A 22,828-nucleotide genomic window follows, 5' to 3' on the forward strand; every position below is an offset into this window, starting at 1 on the left:
GTCTTGTTTCATCTTCTCAACCATAATTTCCTCAGTCCCCTCCTGTTCTGGTCATTAGTACCACTGCCACACTTGGGTTTAACCTTTCAGCTGTACCCAGTCACTGCTCAGTTCTCTGCAGTATTCAAGCTCTCCCAGGTTTCTCATAGTCTTTGTCAGATCCTTGCCAATACTATTCATGCGTTGAGACTGTCATAGTCATTGTTAAGGTTGTGTTTAGTTTTATAGTGTTTCTGGCCTGGCTGTGCTTATTGTTACCATTCTAAAATAAATCAATTAAGATGATTGATGTGAAAGACATTTCACCTACCTGCATCCAAAAATGAATGGACGATTGGGTTGATCACTGCTGTGCAGGGAAACAGGTGAGTCCGGGGCCCCTGAGGGTTTGGGAAACATTAACGCGATGCCCCTTTCATTTTGGATTCATCCTTGCTCTCTGTAGTTTTATAGTTGATACTTTGTTAATTACTCTTACTCACGACCATTCTAATTGCACGGCAAAGGAACAAAAGAAGTCATGCTGTCTGTAAATCCCCATTTATGTACAAATGAACAAAATCTAAACCAAGAGTTTAATGGAAGCCATTTTATTAGCCGAACACATCCTCCAATGTGTACTGCTAATGGATGTGGACATATACAGACTGATAGTTAATAGTAGATTACTATTAAAGAGTCTCACTGTACAACATAACCAGTGACAAGCATTATGGTCAAACACAGGGAACCAAAGGGAAACCGAATCATCATGAGATTGTCAGAAACACTGCTCAGTTTTGAAACAATGTACAAGAAACAATTACAACGTTTTTTTTTTTCTTTGGGATGCCTAAGCCTTAGTTTTATGGACAATCAGAATGGTTTTATGTTGGCATTTTCATGGTCAGACATAGTAATGTAAAACTGATGATTTGTACAGTATGGCATGTTTGCTACATTAAAAAAAAAAAAAAAAAAAAAAAACATTATGCGAAAACTGCCTTGCTCTAGCAAAATTAAAGCAGAGCCTCATGGGTAGACGTTACAATAAAAGTTAATTCACTGATGAGTCTATGAAGCAGACAGTTTTGTTCCCTGAATATCATCCAGCATTCTACACTAATGAACACACATTACTTTAAATAAATACACAAAATCCCTCTACAAGTAAAACAGCAGACAACATTCAACCCAACTTGAGATTCTTCCATTTAATTTTGATCAAAACATAAAACAATGGTGATTTGAAACACAGCTTGAGTTAACAGCAACTGAATAGTATACAATGCCAAGTATCTATTCATTGCATCATGCTTAGGGTCTGTGGGAGTCATGACTTGGTGTTATAAGGGGTGAAGAGGGAGCACTATAGGAGCATCTTAACTGGTCTGCTCTTCTTTCTCCAAGTCTTTCAGGGCTTTTAGAAGGCGAGAAGGGGTGAAGATATCAGTTGATCCTTTCAAACACAAGACAGTATATGATTACTTCTCATTATATTGGCAGGAACTTATGTGGATTAAATCCATTCGATATGTACATCGTGTTATACCAATGCTTTTTTTTTGGTCAACTTCAGCAACCTGCAAAATAACCTTAACAGATGGCTGAATGAACACCAATGTCTTTCATGTTTGTGTTTTGGACCCGTCTTGCTATGATCCATCCATGCTGTCATGCTTTGTTATGGTATATAGATGAAGTCCTCACATTAACAACACTTTGTGGCCACTTCTCTTTGTGAACTATTCTTTCAGTCTGCGGTTGGTTTTAGGTACTTTACAGAAATACACCTGAAACTATTTAGTTAATATTCCAAAACTAAAACCAAGTGTTTCTGTCCCTCCTGATTATCCACGCATAGCTCACCATCACAGCCTCCTCTGACTGTATCCCACTGCCTACCAGCATGAATACAATAAATGTAAAAAAAAGAAAGAAAGAAAGAAAGAAAACAGTCTTATCCCCCAGGGCATTGTTTCATTCATATATATATGTATATATATATATATATATACATATATATATATACACCGTTCTAGAGTGTAGATGGTCAATTCAGATGAGAGCTTCCCTTTAGTAAAGACCCCTTTTTGCTTATAAATTGTAATTCTGTTCGGTGCCCCAATGAAGGTAATTAAATCTTAAATTTATTTAATGTTTAGAACGCTACACTCTCCATATTCAATATTTTTATGTTTATGTTTTTCTGTTCCTCCATTTTTCCTGCTATTAACAAACTCCTGTCTGTTAAGAATTTTTGCAAGCTGGGCCTATCTCAGCTGTCATTGATGGGTCGCCAGTCCATCACAGGGCCACACGGAGACAAACGAGACAAACAACCACACACACACTGATATCAAATATTCATGTCCAAATATGATAGGGTGCGTTTTTTCACATGACTGAACACAGGTGAACCAAACCAACTAATTATGTGACTTCTGAAAGTAATTAATTGTGCTTAACTGGTCTGCCTGCGGTCCAGATCCTTCTCCTATTGAAAATGTATTCAAAAAGTATGAAAAGATAATGAAGACTATGGCAGATGGAATCTTGTATTCATCAAAAATGGAGACATTCCTCTTATAAAACTGCAACAACTGAAATCCTGAGTTCCCAAAAGATAAAAAAAAAACACCTAAGAAGTATAATTAAACAGAAAGCTGATGTTACACAAAGTTGTGTGTTGCTGGCTAGATTTATTTATATGTTCTGAATACAATGTTTTCAGGGAAAACACAGTGTTTTTGAGGCAACAGACTAACAAACTACATGTTGAACACTACTATTTGACAACATCTCACAATCACTCAAGGGTCAATGACAGGAATGCATTCAACAATTGACTCATTCCACCGCTATGCAAAACCAAACAACACAGCAAATCATTCTGTGCCCATCACCCTGTGTAACTCCTCCCGCTGACACTTATTCATGCTAATGTGCAATAACCACACAATCATTTGCCTATATTTGAAATACAGATCAGCACTAACCTAAACCAACATTCTTGTACATAGTATATATTTAAAAAAACGTTCTAATTTATTCCAGTTTTCTATTCAAAATCATTTTTTATGATTTAATTTTTTATTTATTATTGTTTCATGTTTCTTTATCAATTTGTATATTTGTATTGTGTAGTTTTTTTCCCCCCGATGGAGCACTGCAAAGGACTAATTCTGGAGTTGGGGATAATCAAGTATATCTAAATCTGAATTTTAGAAAACTTCCCAAATTCTCTGTATGTTATTTTAGAACAGTTGGTGGAATTTCATCTCCCAAGTGATGTTGTCAAGCACAATCACCTCACAGCAAGAGGGTTGGTGTATTGAATCTGGGCTGGAGTTTATCTGTATGGAGTTTGCATGTGTGTGGCTGGCTTCTTCAAACCTTCCAAAAGCAGGTCAGGTTAACTTCTTTCAATTTATTCTAAATTGACCCTAGGAGTGAATGTGAGCCAACATTGTTTGTGTATGTTGACCCCGGTGACTGGTAACCTGTCCACAGCGTATATATACAGCCCCCCCCCCAAGAGAAAGACTGGAGCCAGGAATGTGCCACAAAATCAGAGATGATAAAAGTGACTATATTCTTGAGTTAAGTTTGCCACCAGGGAAGACCACCTGAAATGATTCCAACAACATGGTACATGCTTTGTAAGTTCACAAAAAAGGGCCAAGGCAGCATCTGCATGTCAGTAACAGACAATGAGAACATATTACTGAAGGGAACATATTATATTACTGAAGGGAACATATTATATTACTGAAGGGAACAGTGCACGTGGATGAGAATGGACAGGCTTCCTAATATGAGGGAGCATTGGGATTCACCACCACATTGGGACTTGTATTTACTTCCAAAAGTCTTTTCATTCTGCAGGTGGCTCCTCTGTGCCCTCTGGTGGGGCATTAGGGTCCAAGAAGTCTGGATGCTGCAATTCCTTTAGGTATTTAGTGGGTGTGAGGATGTGAGTGGAACCTATAAAGGAGAAAATCCTGAAATCTCAGAAAGGATTGAAACCTGTCAAAGCCTATTAGGTATGTAACATATATTATATAATAGCTCAGTCAATATATATAAGACTGAGCTTGACTAAATACACTAAGACAATAATGAATACAATTCACATACTGTAAGTCTTACTGAAAAGTTAAAAAATGCCAAACAAGACTCAAGTTCTCAGGGGTCTACACAGAGGCTCTGCTGAGTCAGCCTCACATGGAACTTAAATCTAAGATTTCCAAAACCAAGCTAACAGCAAGATACAGAAAGTCTGGCATTTTTCCAATAACACCAGGTTATGCTGGTACACGTAATATAGTTCACCTTCTATTTAGAACGTGTTATAAAAACTCAATCACAGTGGGATATTGAGGTTGACAAAGCTGTCATGCTTCGGGCAGGGATAAACCTTTGAATAATAGAAAAACTAAGGGTGTGACAATGTGTTTAGTCTCATGACATTTAGTTTTAGAAAAGTCTTCATCAGTAACAACTTGACCCATCTTGTTTATACTGTGACTTCCTGTTATAAATTTGAAGTAACTGAGCCCAAGCCGATGTCATTAATGTGCCGATTATTTTCTCAGACTTTTGATAAAGCTCCTTTGGATCAACAAAACAGTTTTTGTGGACAGAATTCTTTTAAGCAAACTAATATACAGGTAACAAGTTGGAGGGATGGCCCTTAAAAGACCAATGAATGAATCTACCACAGTCAGCAGTGTCTCCAGTGGACTCACCAATCAGAGCCTCCCACTTGCCATTGGCCTGTGTGACCTCGTACACACAACGCATTTCACTGTATGTCATTCCTCCGATGATGAAGACAATGATTCTGGGCCCTGTCTTTATCTCTGTGGGGCCCCTGTTCTTGTGCCAGTTACCATAGCGAGCACTGCATGAATAGATAAAAATAGATGGGGTTTTCTGGGACAACACTCAAAGGTACATTTCCACCATTGAAGCAACAATACCGATGCTAATTATTGTTATCTGAAATCTATGATACACACCTGGAGGATGGAGCGCTGGCTTTGGAAGACACTTGTCGCTGTGAAATGTACGGGTACTGCTTAGGGTCAAGTTTGTCCTCAATTGCATCCTGTGGAAATGCATAGGAATAACTTAATGTCATGGATATAAGGAGCACTTAAATAAAAAAATGTATACATTCTGCTCTGTGATAGACAAAGCAAAAAGGCAGTAGCAGCAATTATTGTTTTTATTAATCATGTTAGTTCAAATAGGAAAATCGATTTCCTGCGTTTTCACAAAAAAATAATCTTGATAAATTATATTATAAAATCTATAAATTGATATGTGGTAGGCAAATATCCATTTCAAGTTAAGGGCAATTTTAGCATGTAGTGAACCAGCAGGTCGCAGTGATGGCACATGAGAAGTACCTCAATGAGGTCTTTCATTAGTGGAGTCCACCTGGAGAGCTGGTAGGTCTGCTCACTGACCCGTTCCTTACGATCAGGCTTCTTGGCTTTTTTGGTGGTGGTACCCTACAAAGAAACAAGTGCTTCTGACTCATCACCAGAACAACTCCCCAAGATAGTGTCATTTTTTACAGACCAAGTCATATTCAAACCTAAAGTATTCTATTTTTTAACAAAAAATGCGCACACATGAACTTTTTAGATTGTCCGGACAGTGTGTGCAGACCAAAGGTAAGTTTCAAATAACCTTTGAAAAATGATGCTATTAGTGTACACAGCAATATTTGTTGAGCCTATATAACGCTGGACTTCATCCTTGTGATTAATGATGCCAAATAAATGAACAACATAAAATCAATAAGAAAAGAAAATATGATGACATGGTTTGTTAAATCCACGTCCATCACAGATGGACTCAGAACTCTGATGTAGAGACCGTTTGAAAAACTGTACAGCTATTCTTTCATGACACCTTAATGAGTAATAAGGACTCGGATCCTGCCCGTCATCAAAGCTAACGAGGTCCGTGGCAGGACAGCTCACCTCCGAAACTATGGGAACGCCCATGTGGGCCATGTTGGAAATGATGTCACTATCCTCGGGTGGGATGTTGGCATGCTGAAGGAGCTTACACAGGTTCTCCTCAGTCACTCCTGACACACATATTCAGACACATAAACACATGTAGCACATGTGTTTAGTACATACTTGCAACACATATATGCGAGTATGAGAGCGTGCACATTTACAGATACAATGCGTTCAAGCAATTTGTGAATACCAGAACAGTGCTGCAGATTAAACCACTGAAAGATATCTAACCGTTCTTCAGAAAGATGTACAGCAGGATAATGCGGATCTTGTCAAACACGCTGACGTTGGTATCCAGTAGAATAGGCACAATGAGCCTCATGGGATCCTTGATCTTCTCGCCTTCTGCATCCGTACTCATAGCCAAATCCTTAAACAAAAGAGAGCAAAGTGGCTCAACGATCAGCATAAAGTCAAGACAAACAAATAATGGTAACCTTTACGGTTACAGCTGATTATGTCCTGATTCCAACTATGTACTGGTGACAAAGACTGATATCTATCTTTTAAAAATCAAGCAAATGCGTACATTTACACCAGTCACACATAAATTGTGTGAAATTATTTCTGCGTGTGTGTGAAAGAGAGAAAAAGAAAGATTTACCTGTTCAACGCGACAGAGCTTGTCTACAGTGCCCTGGTAGCGGTTCATACAGTCCTCTGCCAGGTGGAGATGGGTTGAATACTGAGGTCAGGGAGAGGAGATGTTAGTTGACACACAATGTGCTGTCAACAAAATCAAGAGAATGTATTTCCAGCTGCAAAATTAAAGTCCGCTTCCAGGAATTCCAAGCTTCTTTCAATTTTATGGTCAAATGCTGGTCATCACCTTCCAGTCACAGTGTAATTCTCCTTTGTTTGTTTCAGTAATGCTAACCCCACAAGTCCAGATGGAAATAATTAGAACTTTTATTTTATTGATAAGGTGAGAGCAGAAATGAGCGGGGCAAAGTCGCCATGGTAACTGAATCTTTTTTTTGCTTTGGGACGCAGGTGCAACCTCAGGAGGACGAACATTCACCAAGAGAGCTTACATTAAACCAGCACTGAGATATGGGAACACTTGTTTTTTGATGGCAAAGTTGTTGTTATTAATTGACTGACAAAGTGTTTGTAGATTTAAAAACATTTGACTTTTTTGTTTTAAGATCATCTGTGCCAATATTGGAAAACTAATTGAAAGAAAATTGTGTCCAGTGAAAAATTTGTCAACTTTCTGACAAAGTCCTGTTTTGCAGAAACATACAGAGGGGGAATCCAACTTTATCTTTGGTAATCAGGTATAAGGAGCAGATGGTTTAAAAGTATGAGCATAGTGCAACTCCAACTTCCACCCATTGGTGCTAAAGTGCTCAAGGTGCAGATGTAAGGGTAGGGCTATGCTTCTTAAGCATTAGCTAAGCATGAGGTAGGGAATCCTGAAAAGGCCTGACTGCTCTGACTGGTCATCTCCACAGGTCTGTGCATACCAACGATTCCATCAGCTCTGCTGATCTTTTTAAAAATTCATTACAGAATTTTACTTGACACTAAACTGTAGTAACATAATGTCTTTGTGTTAGGGTCTGTGGAATTACGATTTATTATTGCCTAGTATTGATTTGTGTGTTTGTTATTAGTTATGCTTATGGTTTCTTGTGTTCTGAGTATTATGTCATTACTCCCAGTTATCCTCAGTTCCCCTGTTTTTGGTTCTCCACTCTATCTGTCACAGCTGCAGTCAGTCACCAATCAGCTCCGCAAAGCATTAAAAGCTCCTCGCTTTTTCACGGTCCTTGTCAGATCCTTGCCATTACAGCCTTGTGTTTTTCCTGTCTCTTCCTGGTCATGTTTTTACTACTAGTTTCAGTCGGGCTTTGTTCGTGTCTTAGGCTTTCTTTCCCACAGGTTAGTTTTATGGCTTGGCTGCACTTTTTCTTACAGTTTAAACTCAATCCATGTAAGCTCTTCTACAACCTCCTGCCTTTTCTGTGTCTGCATTTGTGTCCTTCTCCTTTCTCCACCACCCATTGTGACACTTTATAGTTTTCCACCATAGGATCGACTCTAAAATGCTATTTGCAAAACCTTCAAAACAACTTATTTGATCTTGTTGGAACAAACACCGTGTGACATCGTATACACAATTAAAATCCAACACCTCAAGTTTCATGGAAACAAAACTTGGAAATAACATTGATGTGATAGAATCCCAGCTAAATCTACATGAATGTTGCCCTTTTCCATCTTAAGTGATGCGTCCATGAAGAATGAAGAAAAAGTAAAGCATTGCTGGACCCATGTATATATGTAGCACTTGAGTTCCTACCTTACTGAGCTCTTTCTGATACTGAGGCATCTTCTTTAGCATCTGAGCAAGTTCCTTCATGGTGGTCTGAAAGACATTGTGATACCATTCAGTGAAAGTGATTAGTTACCCTCTGTCATTTCAGGGAATGTCTTCAGTGTTAGTGGATTGGTATTTACTTGCTAATTAGATTAGCAACATTGTTCGAAATCTAAGATCATTTCATTTCAGCGAGCTACAAATACTTCTACATCAGCGAAAAAAGAGTGGCTTGTAAGTGTGGATCACTTCTGCTGGACAGAACGGACAAACAAACAATGCCTGTCTTCTTCATGGGGCTGTAGAAATATCCTGAGGCCACTCAGTGGAGGGAGTATTTAAGTAATCTCCTGAATGAGGAATCCATACTCACTAATGATGAAAGACAATGAAGGGGATGAATGATTGCTTATGTCAGATCTTTGCAGACCAGGAACTAAAACTGTACAGACCAGATTTCTGTCGAATCTAAGATGTAGGAAATCTGTGAAAGATAGCACCAGCTGTCTGATTATGGTTTCCCCTCTGCCTCTGTGTGTTCGTGTGAAGGACACAGGGATAGATCAGGAAATCAGAGCACAGTTACAGAGTATGTGCTCCACCTTTTCTCCAGTGTTCATCTTTTTGCTGGCAGAGAATTCTTTCAGGGAACGAGTAACAGCCCTGTGCAGAATGAGACAAAAAAGGAGAAAGAAAGTCATGGACAGTAGATGAAAATGTCTTGTGTTTTAGTGCAGACAGCTTTGTGACGGATAAGTTAGCGTGTTTGTTTGAAGTCAAAGTACTCACGTTGACACCTCAGCAATGTGTTTGTGTCTCAGAGTCAGCCACAAGTCGTCATCCTCATCCAGGACAACCTCCTTCATTCTGGTCTCTCCCATCCCACTCGTCTCGAAACTGACAGAGGGTGAAAAAGATTTACACATTGTTTGCACGCATTCAAAAGAGAGTCTTTCATTTGTTCAAATAGATGTAAAGCTATGCCAGCGAGTAGTTCATTTCAATTTTTTGTTAGTGCATGCATTGCTTTGCTTCTCCCTTGTAATTAGAAAGAGCATGCAATTATCAAAAATATTACCTTAAAAAAAAAAAGGGATTAACAAAGTGAAAACAACAGTAAAATGGCAGTGTTACACCTCCACTGCAGAGTGCAGATGCTTTACCTGTAGACGTCGTTCTCCACGCCCAGCAGGTCGTAGGCCATGGCCTGCAGCGTGAGCTCATGCAGGACAGGGGACACAAGGTCAAAGCCACGATCCAAAATCAGCAGTTGAGTGCGAGACTTGTCTGGACCCTGGACGCATCAAAGCAGACACAAAATAGACACTGCAGACACTGCTGACTGATTTTCAGCACTCTTTGCATTGAACGCATTTTTTTGGTAGTACTGTACTAAAATAATACAGGAACTGATGTGTTGTATATTTGCAAGCAAGAGACACACAAATCTTACAGCCCTGTACAGAAAATACTATAACAACTGTTGAATGAAATCATCACCTCTGAACTTCATATCAGTACATCAAACAGAATACTAATGTAGGATTTAATCTCCAGTTGGAAATATCAATTGGATATGATCAATATTTATACAATTCATCTGGAAATGTATTTTTCTGGTTAAACATCAATGTTTATTGAACTTTCAGGAGTTTTAGGAATACATTATTTCCTGTAAACACGTTAATACATAAAAACATAGCACATCTTTAGAATTTTTACTATGTAGACTATTTAGAAATGTATCTCATGTAGTTGCATTTTAAAAACAGACACAGCTTTATGAAAGTCCAGAAGATTCTAGGGTGAAAAGGCTAAAACTTATGAATTACTCTTACTCTCATTTCATCCTGTCTTCTATCAATTCCAGCTTTGCACTTGATGTTAAACCAATGTGGAAGCATACAATTCTTCAGCAGCAGACAAAACAATGAAATCTCCAAAGCTCGAGTTGTGCCTGAGATTCATTTGACTGTTTTATCACTAGTTATACAGCTGCACAGTGGATTTAGTTAGGTCTCCACCAATGATGTCTCCATTAGGAATTGATGAGTGTTTCTTTTTCCAAACTTGAGTCAATAAATACTTGCAAATAATTGCGAAATGCACTGTAACCTGCATGCTATGCCAGATAGTGCTGGTATGATATTGGTCATAAATTTACTGATTGTAAATTGTTGCAATTTTAAACTTGCCAGACTTCCCATTATCTGGAAGATATGGTAGATTGTCTGTGTTCCATCTGGTATTTCATTTTAGTGGTTCAGCTCCACTCCCTACCTCTCCCATGGTGGGGTCGTCAGCCTTGTAGCCATCCAGTTTCTCCTGAACCATTTGAGCCAGAACTGCACAGTCTTTGTACTCCCTGACCCAACACACAAACACATATAGCATAAGAACATTCATTTGTTTATTGAACATTTAGAGAATGCCGTTGTGACTAGAGCAAGACATTCAAACAACTGTTAAAGCTGTTAAACAAGAAAGTCAAGCAAGCTTCTTACAGAGTCTATATGCAACCCAAAACCAGACAGATGTTCATGTAGAGTCTAGTATAATTCTACTAAATGTTTTAATGTGTTTTTTTTTAAAGTACTGTGCTGTACACAAACATCTGAGGCTGAGGATTGGATACAATAAATCCATAAAAGCTAGATACTAGTGGTGCAACGGATCATAATTGATCCGTGATCCGAACGGATTTCTCTCTATGGTTCGGTACGTACGTGGTCCGCGGATTGGTTGACGAAATAAATAAATAAATAAGGAGGCGTGTTTATGTATCATAAAGTCGCATGTATGGGCACATTTTGGCTTCCCTGTCACATACAATGATGGACGAAGGGTGGTGGATAAAACAATTACGGTATGTCTGCATTGTGGCACGAGAAAGCCATATGAGAGTGGAAATACATCCAGCATGGCAGCGCATTTGAAGCGCCATCATCCTGGCATGTTAGCTCCTGCATCAGGCTCCAAGACGAGTGCTGCGCATCAACCACTAATCACAGCGACATTTAAACACCCTTTAGCAGCAGAATCTGACAGGGCCAAAGCTATAACAAATGCTATCGGAGTGTTTATAGCTGCAGACATGAGGCCATAATCTGTTGCGCAAAACAAGGGGTTTAAACATCTGCTCAATGTGCTTGAGCCACATTATGAAATTTCCTTGCGCACCCACTTCAGTGAAAAGATCGTGCCAAGTCTGTATGAGCAGGAAAAGTAAAAAATTGTTACGGAATTGTCCCAGGCTACTTCTGTTGCGCTAACCACAGACGGGTGGACCTCCAGAGCAACAGAAAGCTATGTAACTGTGACCGCTCACTATATCACAGCGAACTGGGAGATGCGAAGCCCTGTGCTGCAGACACGTCGCCTCTATGAGAGTCACATAAGCTCCAATCTAGCGCAGGTATTGGTGAAAGTGTCATGTCTTATATTGTACTTTAATTTTACAGTAACCATAATTTGTGTTTATATTATTCATTTTATTTAAGCATTGAATTGACATCTTGGGTTACATGTTTTATTTAGTGAACAAAAAAGGCTGCAATAAGTGTTCTACTAAATAAATGTAAAGCAAAGTTATAGTTTTGTCTAGTTTTTCTGCTGTTGTCATATTTGTTATATTCCCACTGTGCCTATCTCACTATCTTCTCTGACAGAAATGCTGTTACAGAAAACCAAAAATGATGGTTTCAGTTTTTTTTTACTTCAATTCATTTCAAGTTTGTTTTATTCATGAAGCATCATTTTCCAATTGAGATCATTTCTAAGCACTTAATGAAGAAAGCAAACAAGTCCAGTTAAATTTAAATCAGTTCAACAATCCAATTCAATGAATTAATTCCAATTCATAAAAAGTAGCTCATCTAAGGATTACAACGAGTCACATCACATCTTTAGTTCTATTCAATCTCCTATTCTGAGTCTGCAAGGGGTGGCAGGCAACAGATGAGAGCAGAACTTCCATCAGAACCAGACTCAGGGAGGGCAGCCATCAGCCTTGACCAGTTAATGGGTGAGAGGTCACAAACACAATTGGTTTTATTCCCGTTTCTACTATGCAGTCCGGTACGGGTCGGTTCAGAACGGTTCGCTTATTTCAGTGTTTCCATTATCACCAAAGCGTACCGGTCCCATGGAACCCGTTACCATGTCTGTAACCCTTCTGCTTGGGGTACCGAGCACACAGGACCGGTTCCAGGCTCTGCTCTCCGTTGTTGGTGAGGAGGCTGTGCAGCGAGAGCTCGATGGCGCTGTGCCAAACCAAAAAGTTTTCCAGCTGATTGCCGCAAAAATGGCAGAGAGTGGTTTCAACCGGACCGCGAGCCAGTGTCGCATTAAGCTGAAGAAGCTTCGGAGTGATCGACGTAGTGACGCTTCGGCACGCACTCCGCCCACCCCTGAGGGTCCCCTTTGTACAGTGGGAACGCAAAGCTGACCCCAAAGCGACCCGACCCGTACCGATACCAAGTGACCGTACTGACAGTGGAAACGAGGCTTTTGTGGTGCTAACTGACAATTTAATTGAACTGTTCGAACAGCCAATGAAATGTTTATCTTACTGTTGCAAAAATTGAAATGGAAAATTTCCCTGATACAAAACAATAGAAGTCAGATCTTGTCACAAAACGTATGTAGTTACCACAACACCGATGTTGCTGTTTTCACAGTTGTGGTAACTACATAAGTTTTACAGCAATCCTGTTCATATGAGTTTGAATGATCCAAAAAAAACAACTTCCAAAATGCTTTGAGCTCACCCTCTGTAGCGAACCCCAGGATACTCTTTGAGTGTGGCACAAAGGGTGGCTATCTGTTCAGCGCAGCGCTCCATCATGTTATTCTTCACATCTGCTTTGAAGGGGCTGTAGAAGTCCTGAAAGGCATCCACTTTATCCAGGGAGAAGACCTGAACACAGAAGACATGGCAGAGAGACACACTCAGGCCAAACCTCGACTTCCTATACCTCCCAAACATTTACAACCATTGTAAGCCTGAGCACTAATATGACTTATTCAACTGAGCACTGATCAAGAATTTTAGCGTTCAGTGATGATCTAAATAGTGGTCTGATAATTTCAGATGCAGGAAAACAAGAACACGATTTAAACAGATTCGTTTGACAAACATTTGCCACCAGAAAAACAATTGAACACTTCTCCACACTCACTTTCCCATCTGTCACTCGCTCAATCACATGATAACAAGCCCCGTGACTCCTCTTGTCACACATCTTATATATTCATTTTCGTTTGCTGCAGAGTTGGCTGCAGAATACTGGTTCTCTCAGGAAATGAGCTAAGGGGATAAATAGAAGGGAGGGGGGCAGGGCTGGTATGATGTGTTTCTTCTTCTTAGGATTAAAATGACAGGACAGTCACAGGAGACTAAAGCTAAAGCTGATCCAACAAAAAATGCTGTCGGTCTGATCTTCAGCGCTGTACCCTTCCACTGAGGCACTAATGAGATGACTTTCTTTCAGTTACTCAGTACTTTTACACGCGGTAATTACAGTACAGTAGCTAGAGTTACTACACTTACAGATTACTTTTCAATATCAGGGTTGAAATTTTGCTGCCAAGAGTCTAATAGAAGGTTCATATTACTTTGGTCATGAAGATCAGCTGAAGAAAATAACCTCTACAAATAAAAGGAAAGTGTCATTTAGCTCATTGTTTTGGTTCAGTTCCATAGCCCTTATTAGTATAATTTTCATTCATTTTTATCGTATTATCAATATTATTTACTGTATCTGCATGCAGTGAATTAATGTATTAATAATTCATGCCTTCGTCATGATGCCCTGCACAATGGACTTTTATGATATCTTTGAGATTTCTTTAGTGTACATTAAGGGATAATTGACAGTTTTGCTGATACAATTCTATTTCCAAAGAAGTTGGAACAGCGTGTAAAATCTAAATAAAAACACAAAAAAGTGAACATTTTTTTAAACACCCTTTTTGACCAAAATATTACAAATACAACATACAGTATCATTTGTAAATTTTAGAATATATGCTCAATTCAAATTTCAACAACACTAAGTATGCAATGGGGAACTGAGGAGGAAAAGTTTTAGGTATCAAAGCAAACTGTTTTCACACTTCCATCTGCTCAACAATTCAGGCCCTCCTTGTTATACTTTTTATCTAATAATGAAGCAAAGGTTTAAAGTTGATGCCAAACACTTTTTTAAATATTTGCAGATTAGACATTTCATAAAACAAACTCAAAACTCCTTAAACATGCCTTCCCTGAACACTATTGAAATGATAGCTGTGAACTATTGTGGTAGACCTGGACTTATTTCTCGATTCTATCACAGTATCATTACAAAATCAATAGAGTCCTCAGATGATAAAAGACAGGCCTGGTGTCTAGATCTTAAAGAAGAAATAACAGATGAAGAATGGAAGCATGTATGCTTACAAAGCCAAGTTCAAACGATAAATACACGATTTAAGTTACTTCAGTACAAATGGCTGATGAGAACATATATTACTCCAGTAGTACAACATTGTATTGATCCTAACACACCTGATCTATGTGTTAAATGTGGTACACATAAAGGGACTCTATTTCATTGTCTTTGGGAATGTTACATTATCCAAGAATTTTGGAAGGAGATAATTATGACTTTGTCTAAGATCACTGATACACATCTTCCACTATGCCCTAAGCTTTGTATTCTGGGACTTTTCCCAGAAAATTGTACACTCAGTAAGTATGAGAAATCAATGGTCATATATTGTATACTTGAAGCTAAACATAAAATCGCTCTCTCATGGAAATCTATGTATAGGCCAAGTAAGCAAATGTGGGCTGAAGGACTCTCACACTGTATAGCCATGGAGAAATTAACATATTTGATCAAGGGGAAATATAACACATTTGTTAAGATCTGGGATTTGTTTATGGAGTTTTTGGAGGGAGGGGGTTTGTCGGAGATTGTATAATTTCTTTTCTTTTTTTTCTTCTTATTCTGCTCATGTTATTCTTTTTACTTTCTTCACTAATGTTAATTTCCGGATTTTGTATCTACTTACTGTTGTCCTTGATGAATATGTCTGTTAATGTGCCTTCTTTTCTTTTCTTTCTTTCTTTTGTTTTTGTTTTTGTTGTTTTGTTTTTGTATGTGGTTGTTTGTTAATTAAAAGGGAAAAAATCAATAAAGATATTTGTCAAAAAAAAAAAAAAAATAATGAAGCAAATATTTTCAATGGGCGACAGAGATAGACTGAATTCAGGCCAGTTTAGCACCCAGACACATTCAATGCAGAGTCACCCATTTGTAATACAAACTGTTGGTTATACAGTACCACAAAATAAAAAGTGGATAATACAGCAATAGTGTGTTAAAGTCTTCCCAAGTTCACTCAGTAGTTTTAACACTGAAGTTCCCAAACTGTTGTTCCTCAACTTGTGAAGCATGCCGTTCACTAAACTGGCAGTTTGATCTACGGTCTCTTCAAACACTGAAGGGTTCAAGTAAAAGACACTGGATTTACGAACACTGTGAGTTCAAAAGGGAAGCAAGTGGCTTGCATGGCAGCCCCGCTGTGTGTTTGAATGAGGGAATAAAAAACAAAGGCTTTGCAGAACACTAAGGTTAAAACATGGCATAGAAGTGCAAGTAATTTACCTTTATGACTGTAACGAACGCTTACAGCTGGGATAATAATTTTACTGTTCAACTGTTTTGATTCATACTGTCAAACCTGGAGGATTTTTCTAACCCATCACATATAATTCATTCATTTTTCAGACCCAAGAACTAAGCTGTTTGAGAGTGAAGTTGCCCATTCCTTGACAGCCTATCCACCACAGATCACAAAAGTCATTCAAAACAGTCCAGTAAGAAAGACACAGCAGGAAATTACTCTCATAAAGACTTACCTTGAACCTGATCGTTACTACTATTACTAAGTTTATATCAAGTCTTCTTGTCAAAGTGTTTTTTTCTTAATCAAAACAAAAGCACCATGTTGTATTACACTAACCCACACAATAAAATAACAAAGTTCCATGTGGGTACTTTACATCTCTCAATGAAGACAGACTAAGCGAATTTTACACAATCCGAACCTCACCCATAACACATGATGGACAGCTTATGAGTGGCCAGCCACAGCCTAATCCTAGTCTAGACAGTATCTTACCTGAGATTCATAGGGCAGAAAGGCGATGTGGATCTCAGTCAAGGCCTTCATGGCTTTGGAGGCGCGAGATTTGGTCAACAGTCCAAACAACGTGTCTGGGATTGCTACAGGGAATCACAGAAAAATGTAATAATTGGTTTTTGCTCTGAAAAATGCTCTGTCATTAAGTTTAATCAGTATTGTACAACATGGCCTCCCACTTTAGTTATTGAGTCAGATCTTTGGAGAGTGGGTTTGTGTATTTCATAAAAGAAAACATAACTGTTTTAGGTTTAGTGCTCAAACTTTCCATCAACAGTATGACCTGTAGGAGTGGGCTGGATTTGCTTACTGTCAGTGAAGAAGACGTGGGCTCCTCTGTACCTCGGAGCCCCAGGATCTCTGAAGTCATCAATCAGAGCCTCAACAGACTGAAAAAATAAGAATAATGCTCCCTTACAAACTGAAGTCAGAGGAAAATACATGGAAAAAACCTTTAAACGAATTAGAATCGCAGTCTTCCATGTCCCCCACAGAAAAACTCACCGTCAATTTTGATGCAATTGATTTGAAATTAATATTAAGTTAATATGAATGAATTGAAATGACATGGTGGAATTTCTCATTTACTTGCCTTAACTGCAAAAAAAGATAATCGATGCAAAATTGTGGGAAGATGACATCAATGTACTCAGCCTATAATGCAGGGGAATCATTTACCTCATCTGACGGTGTGATCAGGTAGATGGCCTCCATGCTGGGCAGAGGCTCACGTCGTTTGGTTATGTCTTCGACAACTAAAGGGCACAGACAAAAAGAGATGCTCAGTATCCATCCATCCATTTGCTATACCCGCTTAATCTGCAAGGTCGGGTCACGCTGGAGCCTTTCCCAGCGGTCATCGGGCGAGAGGCGGGGTACACCCTGGACAGGCTGCCAGTCCATCACAGGGCCACACCAGACACACACTCACAAGGATAATTACTTTAGAGACACCAATTAACCTAACATGCATTTTTTTGGGGGGTGGGAGGAAGCCAGAGTACAACCCATACACAGGGAGAACATGCAAACTCCACACAGAAAGGCCCTGGCTGGGAGTTGAACCTGGAACCCTCTCACTGTGAGGCAATGGTGCTAACCACCACACCACCGTGCAACCCCATGCAGAAATATACATAGCATATATATGCAAAAAATGAATAGATAAATAAAAATTTTAAAGAATATATATAAAACTTAATATAAATACATACATCTATGTATATATATATATATATATATATATATATATATACATATATATATATATATATATATATGTATATATGTATATGTAAATAATTATGTTTTGCTTCAAATGTACAAAGAAGATTCAGGTGTCTTTTTTGCAAAAGCAGTCTGTAAATTAGGATTAACTATTAAGATTCACAACCATGCGCACGCGTGACTGATCAGATGTTAAATGATTAACTATGACTGACCTAAAAAAAGATCTCACAATAAAGGGGCCTATAGTAAATAAACAAATACACAATGAGGGATCTTGATAAAACGGTTATCATGGTTAAATCATTGTATAAACTGAGAGATCCTCACTTCTTTAAGAAGGACAACGTATTTCACTTTCACTTCTTTCTGATGCCATGTTTCCCACATTCCCAACAGTGCTTAGTTTCGGATTCTGTTGGAAACATGAGTCACAGTCAGATCTCGGACATATGAACAATAGCTGCAATTTGATGTACATGAACAGGTCTCTATCAAGTATATCAACTCCACCTGAGTTCATCAGAACACCTCTTTAGGGGAATAATCAAAGACGGTGGTGCGGTCCAGTGTTGTCTTACAGCAACAGGGTTCCTGTTTTGAATCCCGGCTAGGTATAATTGTTTGCATGTTCTCCCCGTGTATGCGTGGGTTCTCTCCGACTACTCCGGCTTCCTCCCGCCATCCAGAAACATGTATGTTAGGTTAACTGGTGACTCTAAATTGACCCTAGGAGTGGGTGCGTATGGTCGTTTGTCTCTTTGTGACCCTGTGATGCACCAGAAACCTGTCCAGGGTATATCCCACCTCTAGCCATATGGGTATAGAAAATGGAGTAATTGATGAAACAAATTTACATTGAACTGAATAGAACTGATCTGACAGCTCAGTTGATATGAACTGAGGTGACCTTAGTTGTACTTACTGGTGATCCCCTCTGACATGATGTCTGTCATCTTACAGCAGGATGAAACCATTCTCATACTCAGCTTGTCCACCACCAGCACCTACAACCAGCCACATACAGTAGGGGAGACTGTCAGTCATTTATTTAAACACACACTGAAGAGGAACAATGATGCCAAGCTTGATGAGAGTCGCAGCCATTACCTTCCATTTCCCCTTTTCTCTTGCCTTCTTGATGACATTGTTCATTATCTCTATAAAGTTAGGAACAAAAATCAGTTTGTTTAGTATAACAAATCATTGTTAATTTACCATCAGTATCACAGCCCCCGTCTCTCCGTATTTCAGGGAGATATTGTTATAATTCAGTTCAAATGTACGATTTTTCAGCAGATAGTAAGTATATTTCATTGGCTCAGTGTTGATTGAATGGGATTGTATATCTGTGTGTTAGGAAAGCATCCAAAGTCTTCTACTGCCAAACTTTCAGGAAGTGTGCTGAACATTCAGCTCCCATTGTGACAGCATTCATGACAATAATTTAGCATAGAAACGATATAAGCACATAGTCGTGCGATGACCTAATTGTGCAAATGCTTTCTGTCGCCTAAAAGAGAACTCCATACAAGATGACTGAACAACCGATAAAGGAGCTGAGTTTATCTGAGATGTACATGAATCTGACAGAAGAGACAGAGGTCAAACTGATGGTTTTTCAGAAAGACTCTTGTTTTGATGAGCACCATTCCATTTTTTTTTTTGTTTTTATCACTGGGGTTTAAGCATCTGTCCAATCTGTCAGACAGAGAATGAAGGGAATCAGTAGGAGGACAGGCCCCATTGCAATCACAGCCTCTAATCTCCTAATCCTCTTACCCCATCCACTGCGCACTGTCGCTATTCCTGGGCTTTTTCTGTGTCAGCGGATGTGACATCACTGGTAAACAACATCATTCACATGCACACATATGCTTACCCACACATGCAAACACTGCTTTGAAGATAAATCAATATGTCCTGATTCCACAGAGGATCGGTGTTATAAGCACTATATCGTGACATTTAATAATAATGAGTCAACTATGTGGCCCGAAACAAAAACTTGAAATGACCTAATACAATCCTCGAGGTAAATCTTTGATGGTTGTTACTAATTTGAGAAAAGTGGAAACAGTTCATCACAAAACATTTTCCCTTTGGGTACACATTCTCTTCATCCATTCACTAAACTATACTCAAGGTGGAGGAAAGCCTATAATCGCAGTAAATGATGTCGAGTAAAATCAGTGAATGGTACAGTCATCCCATTAGTCAACAGGATTAACCTGGAGTGTCCATGAACCAACTGGATGCATCCTGAGAGAAAGCGTTCACAGGTGGGATAACCAGCAGTTAGCTGTTAAAGATTTGAAAGCATTTAAAATTGTCATAAGAATGCGAACCGAGAAATATTAAGACAAAATGAACCTCTTTCAATCTCACAAATGACCCTTTCGCTTGATCTGCATTGCCATCCTAACTTATGGTAAAGAATTTGGGGCAATAAATGAAATCACCAATATGAGCAGCTGAAATTAGGGTAGAGAATGAGGAGATCAGACATCCTGAAGGAAGTCCAAGTGTTGAGAGTAGCAGGGTGAGGTGGTACAGTGCTGGACACAAAGGCATGTTAGCCCAGATGGCAGGCACAAGACCTGATCAGGAAGTATTTCATGAAAAAATATCAATATTGGAAAAGGAATGTCTTGCTACCTTTATTTGCCGCGACAACCTATGTGAGCAAAAACAAAAGAAAATGTAATGGGTGGTTCAAGTGGGCATATCATATCCATCCATCTATCTGCCACTCATCCTGAACTGAGTCAGGGGGTCCGGAGTCTGAGAAGAGCCATGTCCTCATCTCCTCCAAAAAGGCACAGAAGAGCTCCAAAGAGTTCCCAAAGGTACTTCTCAGAGGCCTCCGCTTAATGGGACATGTCAGAAACATGAGCAGATGCTCTGACCACCTCCACATACTTCTTTAGATGCTAGGATGCAGTAACTCTTCCACGTCCTTCCTGGACGACTGAGCCTCTCACCCTGTCCCTGTGGTCAGGCTAGCCACTCTGAGGAGTAAGCTTCATCACTATCAACATGTGTGTTAAGTTTATGCAGATACCCAGCAGATTAACAGATATTTAACTGATTCACAGAAAGTATATCCCAGAGCCTCAATGAGATCCTGCTCACTAAGCAGTCTAAGCCACATTTTCACCTTCTCTGACTTCTTCTCTCATGTCTCCAGAGCACTCCTTGAAATAAATTTGAACTGCATTTGTGATGTACTTCAGATGTCATAGAGTTGGCTGCGTTGAAACCTAAACACAGGTTTGTCAAGCATGCATGCAGTACCATTCCAACTTCTGAATAGTATTGTATGATAATCAAACAGTTGTCTCCATGTTTTATTCTCTAACTGTCCTCCAGGCATACAGACATATTTCCCTGGAGAACTGGCAGATTTATCTGCATTCAGCACATCAAGTCATATCATTTAGCAATCTTGGCAACTTTTTTTCCATATATAAAAAAATCCCTCAAAACTGATGTCAGTGTCTCTGAAATCATGTATGACTGGAGTGTGACGGGCTACCAACAGAACAGATCGAAAACAAGTAACAATGACTTTTTCTACGATGTGACAGGGCTTTGGTTCATTTTCCCAAAGCAGACTCTCACCCACTAACATCAGAAGTATAGACGACCCCCCATTTATCACAGATGACTTTATATTAAATCATGTCCTGCTCAGGAGGATATGCCAGACTAAGAAGCAGCACGTAACACGCATGAACAAATCGAACTCAGAGAAGGCTTAAGGCACTGGAGGAATGAGTAGTGTGTACACAGAATTCAATCATTCTGATGCCACATATTGACTTGGAAATAGAATCAATTCAACCTATGACTACATTAAAAAACGGTTTTATTACAACATTACATTTTCTAAACTAAAAATAGAATCTAAATATAACCTTAGCTTTATTATCTATATATATATCTTAATGTAAATATATACAGTATGTTGATATTCAGTAGAAAGTAGAAGCAAAAGCTCTGTTGTTGCTGTTTTTGTTTCTCTGTGTGTCAGACTCAGTTATTTCCTCCTGTTGTCCTCTTCTACCTTAATGATGTCAACGCAGTTAATCCGCACAGATTAGAGGAGCAGGATTTACACCGAGCGCGCCCTCCATGCATTTATTCTCTGAACAAACGCAGCACGACAGTTCCATGAAACCGTACAAGCATCCATTGCAGTCTAACACAACACCTCCAAACAGATTGAAATGTGCGTCATCGAGCGAATTGGCAATGTAGTTCAGATCACCAAGCGTTTTGGAAGCTGCATTGTTTGACTTTTGTGTGGTTTTTTTGCACGTCAAAGACCCAAAAATAACGAATATGTGCATCTACAGCTCTCTCCCAAATTACTAGCAATAATTTGAAAAAGTCAGGAAATATATTTCATTGCATTGCTCCCACTGAAAACTCAGATGTCTGTATGGTAGTTTACATGGCTCTGTATGAGTACCAACTATTCTGTCCCGGGTGATAATCTAGCATCGACCAAATAAAATATTACTACTACTACTACTAATAATAATAATAATAATAATAATGATGATGATAATGATAATAAAAGAGTTCTTACTATCTCCAACAATTGCTTTTAGTCCAAGTGGTGCCATGATGAGCCTCTGCTGCGCGTCCACCTCTCCACAGACAGTTAACAGCGCCTCGAGCTGAGCCTGCGAGAATAAAAAACACGCTTCCGTTCGAGTCAAGGTTCAAAATAAAAGCCCACACAATCGTATCGCGTCGACATCCTTATATTCTCGGTGCCCTTCATTGTTTTGTAGGAGAACATCCTCATCAGGAGAAAACTTCATGAGCACATCCAATTATCAAATTCAAAGGAGATTTCATCACAAGAAAGTCTGTAGAGATGTGCAACAACAACTATGCTGCTGCAGCCTGAGAAAACAAAAGCAGCAAACTGTCCACATTATGTTAACATGTAAATGTATGTGTCACTCACAGTGGTGCTTGTTTTCAGTTGCACACAGATAAATGATCATTTTCACTGCCGACCACAGCAACAGGGTGAATG

General features: G+C 39.1%; 1 protein-coding gene across 2 annotated transcripts; it reads right to left on the minus strand.

Annotated features, from left to right (window-relative positions):
• Positions 1-322: 322 nt before the first annotated feature.
• LOC142382371 (syntaxin-binding protein 1-like) lies at positions 323-22,446 on the minus strand. Of its 2 annotated transcripts, XM_075468143.1 has the most exons (20): positions 22,370-22,446; positions 18,883-18,932; positions 18,698-18,779; positions 17,224-17,300; positions 16,856-16,934; positions 16,525-16,628; positions 13,122-13,270; positions 10,633-10,717; positions 9,516-9,646; positions 9,142-9,249; positions 8,955-9,015; positions 8,335-8,400; positions 6,631-6,711; positions 6,258-6,396; positions 5,979-6,088; positions 5,397-5,501; positions 5,004-5,092; positions 4,731-4,885; positions 3,843-3,966; positions 1,363-1,438 (listed from the first exon to the last, which is right to left on the minus strand). In XM_075468143.1, exons 1-19 carry the CDS (start codon positions 22,404-22,406, stop codon positions 3,857-3,859), a joined length of 1,818 nt encoding a protein of 605 aa, XP_075324258.1. In that variant the 5' UTR covers positions 22,407-22,446; the 3' UTR covers positions 1,363-1,438; positions 3,843-3,856. The 2 variants fall into 2 exon arrangements, with proteins under 2 accessions (XP_075324259.1, XP_075324258.1); XM_075468144.1 differs by lacking the exon at positions 3,843-3,966 and having other exon boundaries at positions 323-1,438.
• Between the last annotated feature and the right edge of the window lie 382 nt (positions 22,447-22,828).

This window comes from Odontesthes bonariensis, chromosome 6 (assembly GCF_027942865.1).
Source record: "Odontesthes bonariensis isolate fOdoBon6 chromosome 6, fOdoBon6.hap1, whole genome shotgun sequence".
Taxonomy (NCBI): domain Eukaryota; kingdom Metazoa; phylum Chordata; class Actinopteri; order Atheriniformes; family Atherinopsidae; genus Odontesthes; species Odontesthes bonariensis.

Coding starts and splice junctions, on each gene's coding strand:
- LOC142382371 (XM_075468143.1), bottom strand. CDS start 22,406: ATGGCACCACTTGGACTAAAAGCAATTGTTGGAGATA. Junction 16,935..17,223: donor TGATCACACCGTCAGATGAG/GTAAATGATTCC, acceptor TTATTTTTTCAG/TCTGTTGAGGCTCTGATTGA. Junction 9,647..10,632: donor ACGACCCCACCATGGGAGAG/GTAGGGAGTGGA, acceptor TGATGCGTCCAG/GGTCCAGACAAGTCTCGCAC.